We start from the raw sequence: 15,749 nt of genomic DNA on the forward strand, positions 1-15,749 counted from the left end.
CTATTGTGTGATGTTACTTTCTGTTTACATCTATCCACAGCGCTTTAGGTGTGAGCTTGTTTTTTCTGCTTATTTGGGTGGAAGCCAGCTTGTTTTGGGCTTGTGCTGGAAGGCATAGCTCTCAACCATTTGTTTTGCAAAGGCGGGTGAAATCACCCGATTTTGTTTTTGGCGGGTGAGACGCCCATTGGAATGAATGGGCGTGCAGGAGGCTTGGCGGGTGAGTCAGCCCTTTACAAGGCGGATGACAACCGCCAAAAGCGTGTGAGTTGAGAGCTATGTGGAAGGGCATTGAGCTTATTTTTTCCTTCTGACCTGGCAACACTGCCCCACGGGATTGAAGGAGATGGATCAATGCTACAGCCTGTAGTCTGGTCAACCAGAAATGCTCCTGGGTAAAAGGAGAATAATGGTGTTTGCTGCTGGTTTCAGGAAATTCATGTACTGTGCAGAACGTCCGTACACCACTGCCGAGGTGGGAGAGTTGATGACATTTTGGGGAAGACCTGTGTCAGACAGTAGCTGACATTGCTGCTGCTTATGCTACTGCCCACATGTCGAAGGTTTCAATCACACGTGCAAAGCAAGAGAAGGTGGGTCTTAAATGGCATCCTTTGCAAGACGGGTCAGTAACCGACCCTTCCTTTCTCATGGATAATTTAGTGAACTCATTTTCTTCCCGTCTTTTAGGGTCGCCCAATAGGACCTTGATTTTCAGTAAATGTCACAGTCCTATCTTGGTTGTGGCGTCAAGGGCAAAGAAGCTTTTGTACAGAAGTGCACTTTGCATACGTTTTGATTTCACTGCGCATTTGGAGCGGCTTTCACTGACACACTTCCACACTCATTAATAGTCACGACTACCTTTCTTTATTGGCGCGCCGTCATAACTGTCATGATGCGTGGTCACATGACCTGAACACGCCTCTACGTGGCAAGGTACGTGATGTCCGAGGACAGATATTACATTCACCATGCTGTTTTGCCCCTAACACGATTTCCTATTTTAACATTGATAAAATAATCATAAATATTCACGAATAACAAACGTGAATCTTATTCGCACAGTTTAGACCCTTCAGAAACAAAGTTAAGTGAATTGGTTATGATTTTTATTTTATCAAGCATCAGATCTGTCCGCTTGACCAAGATCACTGGATTCTCACTGTCACAGAAATATTAAACACAGCTATAATATTTTGACTTTTCGATCGAAATCTGATCACAATAGCAGATACAAAGCATTGTTTTCAACATTTGAAGTGATTTTCTTTCTTGCAAGCGATACAAATGCAAAGCAGTATTGAATGCGGTAGCATGTCGCATGCAGGGTGGCAATGCTGTTGGTCTGCCTGTGGTTCCCTGCACTGTGGCTTGACAATAGTAATGGCGGAGGCTCCTATGCAGAGTGGCTGGCAGGAGCGCAGTTAGGCACAGCACAGATTTTATTAGGATGGGGGTGTAATATAGTCCCGAAAGTGCAATCTAAGTTGACTTTTGTCACCCCTTCGGGGAGACGGAACGTGAATTCCCGCAGTAGGTTGGTGAAGAAAATGAAGAGCTCAGTCCTTGCCAGCTGTTCCCCTAAACATATGCGATGACCTGCAAGATGAAGGGTGGAAATCGGGGTTAGACCACAATGCCACATTATTTCCAGCACCTGCATTTCATGCAACTCTTGTCAATGCTCTTAGCAACTCATTACTTCTCTCTGGACATTGAAAACAAGCATGCACGCGCCAGAGGCCCTCACAAATTCTGCTATCCAGCTGTTACAGGTGGCCCGGGCGGATTCATTCGGCAGAATCCCTAATCACCCCCATGTTCATGGTATTTAAAGTCCAACAAGCCTCCACGCTCTTAGAATGCCTATACTAGTTTCAGGTTAAGGTCATGACCGTTTCAGTCTGATGAAAGAGCCTGTAAACTGTGGTTTGAGTAGGTTAGAACGTTTCCTGCCTGTGGGTGTTGAAAGGCAACAAATACCAGTTTGAAAGACTAATGACTTTCATGAAGCAGATGGCTTGATATAGAAAGCATCATGAACTTGTGTTCAGTTGACAAAATAAACATTAAAACACTTATTTAAAAATATGTTGGATGACTAATAGAGTGACCAAGGGGGCTAGGTACCTCCTCAAACTAGAGGTTGATGGTCCGGTGTGTAGTGCTTATGGGATGGTCCTCTGATCACCCTCACTTAGTCGCCATCATCGGGCAGAAGCCAGTCACATATGAAAGCCCTGTGAGACCAGCCCTTTTTTAGAAGACCTACTAAGCACAGGGGAGACCAGGACCTCATTAGTGCTTTGCAGCGGCGACGATCGTGCCAGGACCCCAAGAGGTTCCGGATGAGGCAGAGGCATAAGAGTGTGTTGTAGTTGCTTGGGGAGGTTAGAGGGGGAGGAGGGGTGTCGATAGAAACTGCACTGTGAGTAGCTTATAATGTATTTGGGTATAGATTGCACTGGGAGTGAAATGCCATTTTAGAAAACAGCAGCCATTTTGAAAACAAGGCCTAGCGCCGCGCTGCAGACACAGCAGTAGGCCCGGACCCAGAGCATAGAAATAAGTGTGTTCATGCAGGGCTGTGTTGCAACGTAGGCACCAGTGAGAAAGACCAAACCCAAGGAGATTCATAAACCTCTCATTGTTTCATACTGTTAGCACATGTATCCCAGAAGGAATGAGCCCTGCAAGGCCGTGAGGGGGCCGAGAGCTCCCTGTGAAACATTATCCCATGCCCACGAGCCTCCGACCTTCACCAGTCCAAACCCTAAGTTATATTACCCAGATGCCCCTGTCCCAAGACTACAGCATTCCAGTGTACCAGCCAGCCCCAGACCAACCACCATAAAACTGTTAGACCGCCAATTTTTCATGAAGATCACAGCAGAAAGGCGGGTTCACCACATCCTGGATCCCTGTGATTTGAGCTGCGAGGTGCCATGGGTGAAAAGTAACAAACCTAAAACCAGGGTGGGAAGATTTGGGAAGGTGCTGATGTGTCTGAGAACGAGCTGGGGTTTGCGAGTTATCATGACCTCGAAAGTATCCTCTGTGCTCATGTCTGCTGTACCACGTGCACATTAGGCCACAGATAAAGAATGCAATGATTTGCGTTGGTAATTGCCAGTTTGGAGCTTTGCGCCTGACAACGTACAGAGATTAACCCCACATGGAAGAAGACAAACAGGAGAAGCTGGGACTAATGGTCTGGCATCCCTTATGCAGCAGGTTGTATATGCATAGGGCCGCACCAACCAGCTACTGCAAAATGTAACCTATGTGATGCACGTCACCTGTGACGACATGGACGTTCAAAACTCTGATGTCTGCTGTACATTTCTCAGTGCACTCTGTGTTAGCAGAGTTCTTTGCTAGCATGTATTTTTCTTGGGTGTGATTAAACCTTGTTCTCCTTGCAGAAGGTGTTCCAGGTGTTTTTCCCTAGCGGGTTGTATTTTTTCTGAGTGTGTGCGTTGGAGGTCTGCCAGACAGTAGTAAGGTCAGCAGAGACCCTGTCACTGCGTCATCAATGATAGGGGAACATATACCGAACACTCTCCCAGAAAGGCTAAATACAAAATGGTGTTAGAAGTTCTGCCTGATCGATGCTTGCACAAGTGAGGAAGTGGCTCGGTTCACAACCCAGCAAGTTCTGTCAACACAAGATGGCGAGCCAGGCTTTTACATCCTCGGTCTGCTTTACGAGAAACCCACACAATTCCCATAAACCTTTACGTCTGATACAGAGAGTCCAATCTGCAGTAGCCAGAACCAAACCAAGGGTCAAGACCGGTTCCATGTGTTAAAATCGCAGCAAAAATGGCAGTGGACACAAAATATCGTGGCAAAAAGGCAGTGGTTTTGCCGCCGCAATCCATGCAAAGGATGCGGGGGACACCCCCGCAACCACCGGACCCATTATATCATTTAAGAGAAGCGGGGGACACCACCGCAACCCCGGCTCCCCTTAAATGGCGTAATTGGGTACACCTTTAACGGGTCAAACCACAGCATTTTTGCTGCCATTTTTTGTATAGGCGACATTTTTGCTGCAATTGTATCACTGCATACCTCAATACCAGGGTGGTACTATGGGGAAGAACCCATCCCAAGCACACAGTACTAAAAATCTCAAGATATCGAGCCTATACACCTGAATCTAATTGGGAAGGAATCCCTCAGGGGGTGAGGGGTAGGCAACGTTTAATCAATTTGAATGGCAGAGTGCAAAAGTGTGCCATACAAGCGTGTAGGCCACCTTTTTACTCTTTCCTTTTGCATGCTGTTGAGAAGCATTTGGGCAGTATGTTTAAGAAAATAATTTCAATGTGTGTATATTTTAATGAAGTTATTGACGACGGTGTCCCAAAGATACAATAACCTGTGAAACTGTGTTATATTCGTTCATCGAGGTATATGCCTTCAGTCACAAGTATTTTGTATCACAAGGCAATGTGTGGGGAGGTGCGTGTATTTTAAAGACACAAGTTATTCATTTTCCTGTGCCCATTAGAAAGAATGTACTTCAGCATAAACTGCAGGTTGCGGGCTACAGACTGCACAAATGTTACCAGTAGAGAAGGGTATGAAGGCCTCGTTCTTCACAAAGTTCCCTTCCTTATCCAGGAAACGGCTCGGGTTGAACACTTCGGGCAACTCCCAATGTTTGTGGTCATGAAGCACAGAGAAGAGATTGTAGATAACAGTAGTACCCTGCAAAGGGGAAAAACAGTGTCTCTGTGAAGTCATTAATTGACTGGTGCATTAATATAAATGATGGACGGCATCAAAAATTAAAGTGGGGGACTCATCAACAAACACGATGGGAAGTGACGTCGCTAGAAATTAGTATACCAAGGTGAAAAATTGACATTTCATTAAATTGGCTTTGCAAAACCACCCAAATTGCACAGGACGAATGGCATTTGCCTTTCATAAAATCAACACACTCACACAAAACCAAGTAAGGATATTTTCTTCTAATAGTGTTTTTGAAAACGTTAAAAGGTGTGCATGTTTTAAACTCCAAGAACCACTACAAATGTTTTCTCTGGAACTTGCAGTACCGAAATGGGACAGTTCACCTTTAGTTGTTTGTTGTCTTTCATGAGGTTATATACTGCAGTGGTGAAGTGTCTGGCCTGCAAGCCTGACGACTGTCGTTGGCTTTAATTCATAAATTCAAAGGGGACATTTAATGTTTCTCATTTTAGCTGGGGGGGACTGAGTCCACCTTCTGAAAAAAGTGGGGGGACTCCGTCCACCCGCGTGTACCCTCGACTTTACCCCTGATGGACGGATTGATTGTTGGATGGAGGGCTGAATGAAGAGATGAATGGGGTTTGGATGAAGGGATGGAAGGACAAAATGAGTCGTTGGAGGAAGGGGTGAAAGGATGGATAGAGGAATCTAAAATGGGTGGACAGAGGAACTGATGGCTGAATGGGAAGATGAACCGATTATTGGCTGAAAGAGATAACAGACCAGTAAATGTGAGGTTTGACAGGTAAATGCGTAAATGTCTATATGGGAGGATGGATAGTTGGATGGATAAAGGAAAGTCTGAATGACCAAACGGGTAGATAGACGGAGGGTAATGATGGATAGCTAAATGGAAGGGTGGATGCAGAGAGCATTTACAGTGTATGGCGTATGTAGTGTGAGTGTATGGCATTTGCGCCTGTCATGTGTTTATGTTGTGTGTGTATAGTGCATAAGTGTATGTAGTGCGGTATATGACTGCATGCTGTATGAGTGTTTGGTATGTGTTCAAAATACAATTTAAAACATTTCTTTAAAATATGAAGCCATCATGAACAGTTTTGGAGTTTTCGAGGGTGTTGTAGGCTAACGGATGCCTTCAACATTTTCTGTGACAATTGTTCAACATTCTTTGTTGAAGCGTTCAAAAGTTATTATTTCCCAGTGGTGTCATATGATATTACCAAAGTGATGTCATTTGTGATGTCATCAGTGAAGACTCATAGGTAAGGTGGCATAGCTTCCAGCACCTCCCGAATTCCAGGCATTTTGTTAAATTAAATCGGTTTTGTTGCATTAAATCGGTAGTTAAAGTTTTTTTACTGAATTTCAAGGGGTTTGTTGCACTGAATGTATTCCCCTTAACTTTCCCTTAACTAAAGTGTTTTCACCACTGAATTTGAAGGGTTTTGTTATGCAATACTTTCTACCAGCTTTAATTCTATTTACTTTCTTCGGATAACATGGTTCTGATGTCATATCCTTGGCTGCCAATATATGCCCTTCAGCTACGCAACACAGCATTTATCAGGTATTTCATCTTTTTTTTGTCCAATAGATGAATGAATTACTAATGGTGTACTGGGATGAGGAAGAGGGAGGTGGGAGTAATCCAATGAATTACTAAAGTAGTTTCGGAATGGGCAAGGGAGTTGGGGGTAATGCAATAGATTACCAATGGGCTATTAGGACAAGCAAAAGTGATGTTGGAGTAATAGAGAAGTGGGACAACTAAGAGGAATGTGGGGTAATGGCTTACTGGTACAAGGAAGAGTGGGACGTGGCAGCAATGCAATGGATTACTAATGGGTTTATGGACGAGGAAGAGGTAGGTGGGGTAATGTAACAAATTACTAATGGAGTTCTTTGATGAAGAAGAGGGGGCAGGGTAATGCAAGAGATTACTATTGGGGTCCTGGAATGAGGGAGAGTGACATGGTGTAAAACAAAGGATTATTAATGGGGTAATGGAGTATTAAGATAAGGAAGAGAGAGACGGCTAATGAGTTACTGGGACCAGGAAGATGGTGGTGAATGTAATGCAATGAAGTTCTGATCAGGAAGAGAGAGTCCAGGTGATACAATAGGTTACTAATGGGTTCTAGGACACTCTTGGTGTACTGAGATGAGGAAGAGGGAGGTGGGGCAATGGACGAGGGAGGTGGGGTAATGATATGATAGATATGATATGTTATTTATAACGTGATTAATACCCAGAGGTTTCTAAGCGCAGACCCGGGGATTGAACCTGTGGTGCTCTGTGTCGTCTTGTTTCCAAGGCAAGCGCGTTGCCCCTGAGCTATCCTCCTGAGTAATGCAGTACTGGGACGAGGAAGAGGAAGGTGGGATAATGTAACATTGCTATTAGGGTACTAGGTCAAGGAAGGGGGAGGTAGTGGTAATGTGATGGATTACTAATTGGGTGCTGGGACAAAAAAGAGAGAGGCGGGGGTAATGGAGTACTGAAACGGGGAGGAGGCAGGTGGCAGTAATGTAACAGATTTATAGTGAGATATTGGGACAAGGAAGAGGGAGGCGGGGTGTACACATCAGCTTCCTATTGCTGTAATGGGCAGAGAAAGATGGAGGTGGGGGTAATGCAGCAGAATACTAATGTGGTACTTGGACGAGGATGGAGGTGATCCTGGTAATGGGGTACTGGGACGAGGCAGAGAGAAATGGGGTAATGCAGTACTGGTACAGGGAAGTGATGATAATGTAATGGATTACTAATGGGATATTGATTGAGAAATGGGGATGTAGGGGTAATGCAAAAGATCACTATTGGGATACTCAGACGAGGAATAGAGAGGTGGAGGCAATGCAACAAATTACAAATGGGGTTCTGAGATGAGGAAGAGGGAGGTGAGGGTGGAACGAGAAAGTGAGAGGTGGGGTTAATGGAGTACTGGGGTGAAGAAGAGGAGATGGGGTAATGTAATGGGTTACTAGTGAGATACTGGGATCAGGAGGTGGTGGTAATGTAATGGATTGCTAATGGGGTGCTGGGATGAGGAAGAGGGAGGTGGGTATAATGGACCACTGGGAAGAGAATGATAGAGACAGGGATTATGAAGTACTGGTACAAGGAAGAGGGAGGCGGCAATAATGTAACCGATCAGTAATGGGGTACTGGGACGAGGAAGTGGGATGTTTCTGTAATGCAACAAATTACTATTGGGGTATTAGGACGAGGAAGTGGAGGTGGGTAACGGAGTGCTGGACGAGGAATGGGGAAGTGTGGGTAATGTATTGGATTACTAATGGGATACTCGGACGAGGAAAAGGGAAGTGGGGTAATGGAGTAATGGGATGAGGAGGATGGAGGCAGGGGTAATATAATGGATTACTAATGGGCTTGTAGGACAAACAAGAGGGAGATGGCAGTAATGTGTGAGAAACCAGAAGGTGTCTCACCCGCTAGTTCCCGGGGATCTGTCATCAAGGTGGCCAGGACACGGCCATCACTTCTGGATCCAGTTCCTTGGAGTGGACCAGTGCAGGAGGATCACCTGGGTGAGGGGTCTCTGGTGAGTGGGACACTGGAAAGCAAGTTGCGGTAACCCTCCCCATGTAACTCCTTTACCCCATCCTACCAGGTAGGATACATGGGAACTTTACCCCGCCCCCTTTCCTGTCACAAACACTTCCGTGTGGATAGCCCGCTTTGGGAGAAAACAGATTCACACCTGAGCAGTGTACCTGACATGTCCTGCTACTATGGTCAGGCGAGTCAGCCAATTACTGACAATTACTCACACATGACTTCCATTAAAGTTCCCTCACACGGATAAAAGACCCAGCACAAAAGCACACTCTGAGTGAGGCAAAGCAAACTAAGCAATAGCAGTTTTGAAACTGCAGCTGAACGAGGGGAGAAAGACGGGAAATCAAGAAGGGTTTGCAAGGAGGGGAATACCCTTGACATTTTTGACAAGAAACCGCTACTTTCCAGAAAACCTCGAAGCAGAAAGCATAAAGCCAGGAAACCAGACTGAAGACTCCTACATTGTGTCAGAGATACCGAAGGCCCGCCGCGTAACCAACCAAGGTAGGGAGGAGCGGCAGCCGCCAGGGTATCTTCCTTGGCTCCAAGAACAAAAAAACATTAAAGAGATTAACACAGCCGGTGAGTTGGGGAGACCGATGCAAGACCTGTCTTTGTTGAAGTCATGGTTACAAGCGGCAACATTGTATAACGAGCACCGGAGCAAACATTGTTAAACGTGTGTGATGAAAGACGCAAGTAAAGCTAAACTGTTAATGACTGTTTGAACTTGAGAAGGAAAGATACGATAACATTAACAGAGTAGTCCGGCACCATGAGTGTGCTCAATCGAAGGTCTATGTAAGGTATCCTGCCAAGAGAAACAAAAGGCAAAAGATTGATGAAAATATTGTATGAAGTGAAAAAAATGGTCCTGTGACAGTTCAAGCAAAACCCATCGCCCCTTCGAAAGTCTTCAATTTTGCTATCAAGAGGATACGAGTCCGAACGAGGGAGATCGATGGTCTGAGCTCGAACGAGGGAGACCAAGAGTGAACATTGTGGTACAAAGGGGTCCAAGCCTGAAGGATGGACACCCATGGTAAATACTGGAATTGAGAACTTGTGCATGTGAAGATCCTAATAGAAGTGGAGCGTTTATATTTATTTGTTACGACAGGCCCTCTGCAGTAAGAGACTGTTATTGGAAAAAAGACTTTGGCAGAAGGCCCTGATGACTATGCTTTGAACTGTGTCTTTGTGGCAGAGATACCAGAGTGTGTGCAAAGCTTGAACGTGCCACCTTGCGCCGTGCTGAAAACGTGGGGAAGGGAAGCCAACTGCTCAACCATCATGACATATTATTTCTTGAACACTTTTCTTTGTTGCATACATTATTGTCCCACACCCTTTTGTATTTAAAAGTAAGGATTGGCAATAGGTTTATTAGTGTAGGCCCTTTTATTTTGACAAAGTCGACTAGGACTGCGTTATTATTATTTGATGGTCGTAGCCTGCTCCCATCTTTAGATTTAGGATTAGATAGGCGTTCAACCAACCCATTTGAAGTTCAATAAACATACTTGAACTGAGATCCCTTGTGTCTGTCTTCACTGTTTGATACCATGCCTTCCTTACAAATGTAGCAGATTACTAATTGGTTACTGAGAGGTGGAATTGGAATGTGGGGGTAATGCAATATACTACTATTGGGGTACTGAGATATGGAAAAAAGATGGGATAATGGAGTACTGGGCAGAGAAAGAGAGAGGTGGGGGTAATGGAGTACTGGGACGAGGAGCGAGGCAGTGGTAATATAGTACTGGTACGAGGAAGAGGGGGCTGGTTGTAATGTAAAGGATATTATTGGTGCACTAAAACGAGGAAGAGGGAGGTGAGGGAATGGAGAGATCTTCACTGCTGACAAGCTGAGAAAATTGAGATCTTCACTGTTAAATCACGTGACACGCTTATCCAATCAAAACAAAGGCTATTGGAGGCATGCATTGGCACCTCTCAAGATTCTGTTGCGCACTTGATTTTCAATGTCATTAACCAAGTGAAACCTTTTGAAGCCAATCCAACATCCCCAAACAATAAAAGCACCCTAATACCACTCACCCACACATTTTAGGTTAATTTAGGAAGCAATCCCTGTTTTTTTAATAGTAAAAAAGGTATCTCTTCCTAAACTCACCTAACATACTCTTCTTCCACCTGTTAACATTTACTGTGCTTGCCACATATCAATATCAATGTTTTATATGTCTAAAGTATTTACCACTCTTCTGCCACTCAAAATAAATCTAGATTTCAGCTTCAAAATGACCCTACTCACTCCACTTCTAGCATTTTAGGGACATTTTCAAAAAAATAATCTAGATTCAAATCTCCATTTTCAAGATCATGGATTTGAAAAAATGAAATGCCTTTTGGCCAGCAATGTGTCATGGGAGACATAATACAATTTTTGGAAACCGGGGCGCTCTGCTCTGTGACAGATTTTTAAAAAAATGGCTGGACAGATTTATGCCAAATTAACAAAGGATTGTCTTTCAGTGCTTTGTGCCTAACTTATTTGTTATTTGGAGAAAAAAAAACTAGCAGTTTGGACTCAGAGCTTAAGCAAAAATGTGATATTTTCCATATGGGAAAACAATGCAAAAAGGAAAAATCACACCCTTTTTTAAACCTTTTGTATCTTTTGGACTGTAACATGAATTTGCACAAAGGTTTCTAGTTTTGGGAGGCCTGTGTCGGACATCTCTTTTTGAAAATGTCATGCTGATGCATCCTAGGATTCAAACGTTTTTAGATACAAAATGTTCGCTTTTTCTAGATATATTATAGGTTGAAGTTACCCAGTTGTTAAGGTTAAAGCTATTGTCAATTGGTAATGCAAACATTCGATGTTTAACATCTTTTGACTCATAGGACGGATCTTCATGAAATTTCCCAAAGACCTGCGATAGAAGATTTAGAAATTTTAGAACATTTTGTGCAGATCTAGGTTATAGTTAAAAAAAATAGAAGGGTTAAAAAGGTTTTTTTTTTCATTTTGCATTGGTTTTCTCATACAAAAAATAAGCAATTGTTTTACAAATGCACAGCTCAAACCGTTGTGCGGGTTTTCACCAAAATAAGAAACAATGCGCTTCAAGGAACTGTGTTGTTGGATTGGCATAAATCTGTTCAGTCGATTTTTTAAAATTGGCAGAGAGAGGGGTGCTCCTGATACCCAAACATTTAATTATACCTCCCATGATGTATTGCTGGACCCAAAGCTATTCCTCTTTGATATATTGAAAACACAGATTTCAGGAAATGTCTCATTGTCCCAAGACATAAGAAGTGCGACTATTGAACTCTAACAACTATTGTGTAATTGCTCAACTAGATCCCTCCTCTAAGGCATTTGCTTATCCTCCTTTGGATGAACTTAATATTTGGGCAAACGAATGTGCGTCCTCGTACAAATTTCAAATGGGTTTTCAGAAGTAACATTGGCACGAATCTCAACAGCCTTATTGTCAGACACTTGCAAATGCATGCATGGCAAAAGGATACTCCACCTTTATATCTGGAATTTGTGGATTACCTCTTCTGTGTCTAATTGCGTTCATAGGAACACATTTTGCAACAAATGATGGCCATGCAGCATACCAGGTGGGTTTCTGAAAATGAACACTGAGTTGCATAAAAAAACATTCAAATTAGAATGAACAGCTGAGCTTCTCTTAGCAGGAAGCTATATACATTTGTTTGATTACATCAGGGTTGCATTCTCACTCCCTGTCTTTTTAACTTATACCTGTCAGATCTAGAAGACCTAGATCAATGGCATTTATTTCCAAGAAATATTGGACGTCTATGTATCTTCACCCTTCTGTTTGCTGATGATATTGTCATATTTGTCATATTTGACAGTACTCAAATCGGACTGCAAGGTGCCCTGAATTGCCTGAATTTGTACCTAAAGGTAAACCATTTAAGAATGAATAAGAATAAATCTGTGGTGCTAATCTGTAAAAAGAACTATAAAAAGGTTAAATTCAATTTGGCCATCGAAGGAACCCATTTAAATATAATTTCCAATCTTGTATATTTGGGATTTCCTGTTCATGACAAACCCAGAATTTGGGGTTTTATAATACGGATTTAAAAAAATGGGCCCACATATGCGTACAAAGGGAGAAGTTCAAAGTCAAATTGTGTAACTTTCTATCATCCCCCTTATTAAGTTCTACGAAGAGAAGGCAATTCCAACAATTTTGTATGGCCTGGAGATTTCTCTTCTGTTTAACTGGAACAAATTATACACCATTGAAGGTTGTTTCCAGAAAGAGTGTTACCTTCTTCTTTACCCAAAGTCTTGAAACAACATAAATTGGGTGTTTTTTCTGGGTGCTCTATCATTTCTCAGAATAAATAAAGAATATTTTCAAAAATGTGGATCCGCCTTTGAACTTCCTATTTGTCGACTTAAACTTAATGCTGTCGGAGAACTCGGCCACGTTTTTGAATTGCTTTATAACAGATTGTAATGCAGTTTTAGTGAATTTGAATAGTAATTCAAATTAGAAAGAAACAATAAGGTAAAAGAAATAATAAGATCATATGAATGGTGTGGTCAGCATGCTCAGATTCTGAAACATAAACCATATTTAGAGTAGGGATAATTTTTACATCCTATAATTCCTTTCCTCAATATTTAGTAAGATTTCCAGACAACACATTTTGATGCTATATATGCAGATTTGCTTAAACAATCTTTGGACATTAAAGAGATGGGGCCTATACAGGGGGGTTGGACAAAAATAACGGAGGCTGTCGTCTCTGTCTAATCCCAACTAAGGAAGACTCTTGAATGTATTAAATAATACATTGCGACTCCACTGTTTCCCTAAAGATAAATGCATTTGGGAAATGTGTACACAATTTAAGCTCCATCAATTCTGATACATTTTGCCAACACTCAATAACAGATTTCTCTGATTTTTGCCTTTATTCACTGTCTAATTCATGAACTATTAGGAGAATTGTTTATATGGATTAATGCATTAATGGAATTGTAGTATACATTTTAGCTAGGAGATGTGATGTACTGTACAACTATATTTTAACGTATATGTTTATTTATGAATATGTGATATTTATGATTGATTTATGGACATTTTCATGAAATGTCTTAATAAACTAAAACACAAAAAATATTAATTTTTAAAACACCCTTAACATGAGTGGTAGTGTCGTTTTGTAGAGCATGTAGGTAGAGGAAGCCATGTGAAGGTGTGAGACCTAGGGATTGTGCAGATTTTTTTCTTTCAAGCATTTCCCATAGATCTAGATATAAGATTTCCATTCTTTTTCAGTGGCAAAAGAAAAGAGTAAATAATTCACAATTATCAAGCACAGTGTATGCTATTTGGAAGAAGAGAAGTATTTAAATTGAATTTAGAAAGCAATCCCTTCTTTATTATTATAAAAACAAATGCAGGGATGACTTCTTAAATTAACCTAAAATGTGTGGGGGGGCAGTATTAGGGAGATTGCACAATTTGGGGATGTGGGATTATCTAAGAAAGGTTTCATTTGTACAAGGAAATTGAAGAAAAACAGTGCCACAGAAGTTTTTGAGTGGTGCTGATGCATGTTTTCAGTATCATTTGTTTTAATTAGCGAAGCATTTCACATGATTTAACATTGAAGATCTCGATTTTTACAATTATCTCGATTCTCATTGTGATGAAAGGTCCTGATTTTCATTGTGATCTAAGATTTCGATTATTGTCGAGAGGCATAGAAAAGACTAATTACTTCACAAATATAAAATAAAATGATGTGGCAAAAACAATATATGCTAGTTAAGGGGCAGAGAAGTATTTTAGGTGAATTTTAACAAACAATGAAGACCTCTTTTGACAGTTAGCAGTGAAGATCTCGATTCTTAGCTAGTGGACAAAAAAACAGATGAAATACTTGATACATCTCATGTTGAGTAACTTAAGAACACATATTGATAGCAAAGGATTTGACATCAGTTATTTTATCCGAAGAAGAAAATCTAGATGGTGAGAGTTATTACATAAACAACCCTTGGAATTCAGTGCAAAACTTAAGTTAAGAGACAGTTAGGGTAAATAAGTTCATTGCAACAAAAGCCTTGAAATTCATGACATTTTTTTAATCTGAAGTGACGTTAAGGTGCCAATTTAATGCAAGGAACCCCTGAAATTTGGCAGGTGTTGGAAGGTACACTGCCTTAACTTCAAGGCCCCCATTGTGAAGCCCGTAAGCACAATGATGACATCACAAATGCCAACATATATGACATCATATAGAAAATGTCAGATGCCATCAGTGATGAGATCATATGAGAAATCAGATAGTAGACCACTTTGACCACCACAATGACCTTACTGGTAACTACTAGCCATGACAAAACATTTCTGACTGCATTTGAAGATATAGACAGCATTCTTGCACTGATGCAATAATCCCTGTCTTTGTGAAGGTCCAGAAACATTTTCAGGCATTGTAAATAAGGGAAGGATAACCACAGAAAGTTGGTCTTGCAAATAGGAATGTACAATTTCGAATGTAATGCAGGGAGAGTCTGCAACCTTTGGATCTCCAGAGGTTTTACATTACAACTGCTAGTAGTCCTGCCCAGCGTAGGCTACAGTGAGGGCTCATGGACGTTTTTGTGCAAATAGCAAAATGCATCTTTCAAACATATGCACTAAAATGATTACAACTTTAGCCCATTTAGTACATTATCCATTCTGGTCCTAACAACTCTAAGTAAAGCGTATGTATTAAATAGCCTCAATACTTCTTGCCCCAACCATAAAAATTTCCCAGTGACTCACAGACATTTTCCTATGGAAAGGCCTTAGAAAATGCAGGGAATGAATGCTTCTCCATCTCTAAAATCACAATATGGGCAGCATGGGGATTAATGGGGTGGGTGTTTGTTTTTATTTCTTTTAGCAAATTGGGCTAAACATGTGGAAAATTCACTATTCCACACATATTGAATTAGTGAGTGTTTCGGGGCACATTTAGATTTGTGAATATCTGATCACATAGGTTTTCGTAAATCTATACATTTCTGCAACAACAAGGGTGGTTTTTACAGAGGATCCATCAGATTCTGAAATGGATTTTCTTCATTTTTTGGAAATAGATTGATTTATTTGCATAAGTGATTCAATTTGTAATTAAGGGATTTATTTTAGTTGCAAGTGGATTTATTTGCGGACTCCTAAATGACCGCAACGAAAGACAAGGATATTCGTTATTCCTAGCAAATCTAGGACGCATTAACAACCATTACAGTGGTTGTATCTAATATTCGCTGCAAGGAATTAACATGCATTACACACACAAGTGTAATGTGATCCATTTAAAAATAGACCTAACTCGTAAGGAAATTCATCTCCGCACAAGCTCCATATTTAGAAGAATAAACATCAATATTTAAACACAG

General features: G+C 41.5%; 1 protein-coding gene across 1 annotated transcript in view; it reads right to left on the reverse strand.

The window, feature by feature from the left end:
- Nucleotides 1-932: 932 nt before the first annotated feature.
- LOC138491202 (cytochrome P450 2J2-like) overlaps nt 933-15,749 on the reverse strand; it is a 568,063-nt gene continuing 553,246 nt past the window's right edge. Inside the window, exons 6-7 of the mRNA XM_069617586.1 lie at nt 4,581-4,722; nt 933-1,602 (exon numbers count right to left, since the gene is read on the reverse strand). Of these exons, the coding sequence (XP_069473687.1) occupies nt 1,400-1,602; nt 4,581-4,722 (345 nt within the window). The 3' untranslated portion in view covers nt 933-1,399. The remainder of the gene's footprint in view (nt 1,603-4,580; nt 4,723-15,749) is intronic.

This window comes from Ambystoma mexicanum, chromosome 10, assembly GCF_040938575.1.
Source record: "Ambystoma mexicanum isolate Mex_15411 chromosome 10, UKY_AmexF1_1, whole genome shotgun sequence".
Taxonomy (NCBI): Eukaryota; Metazoa; Chordata; class Amphibia; order Caudata; family Ambystomatidae; genus Ambystoma; species Ambystoma mexicanum.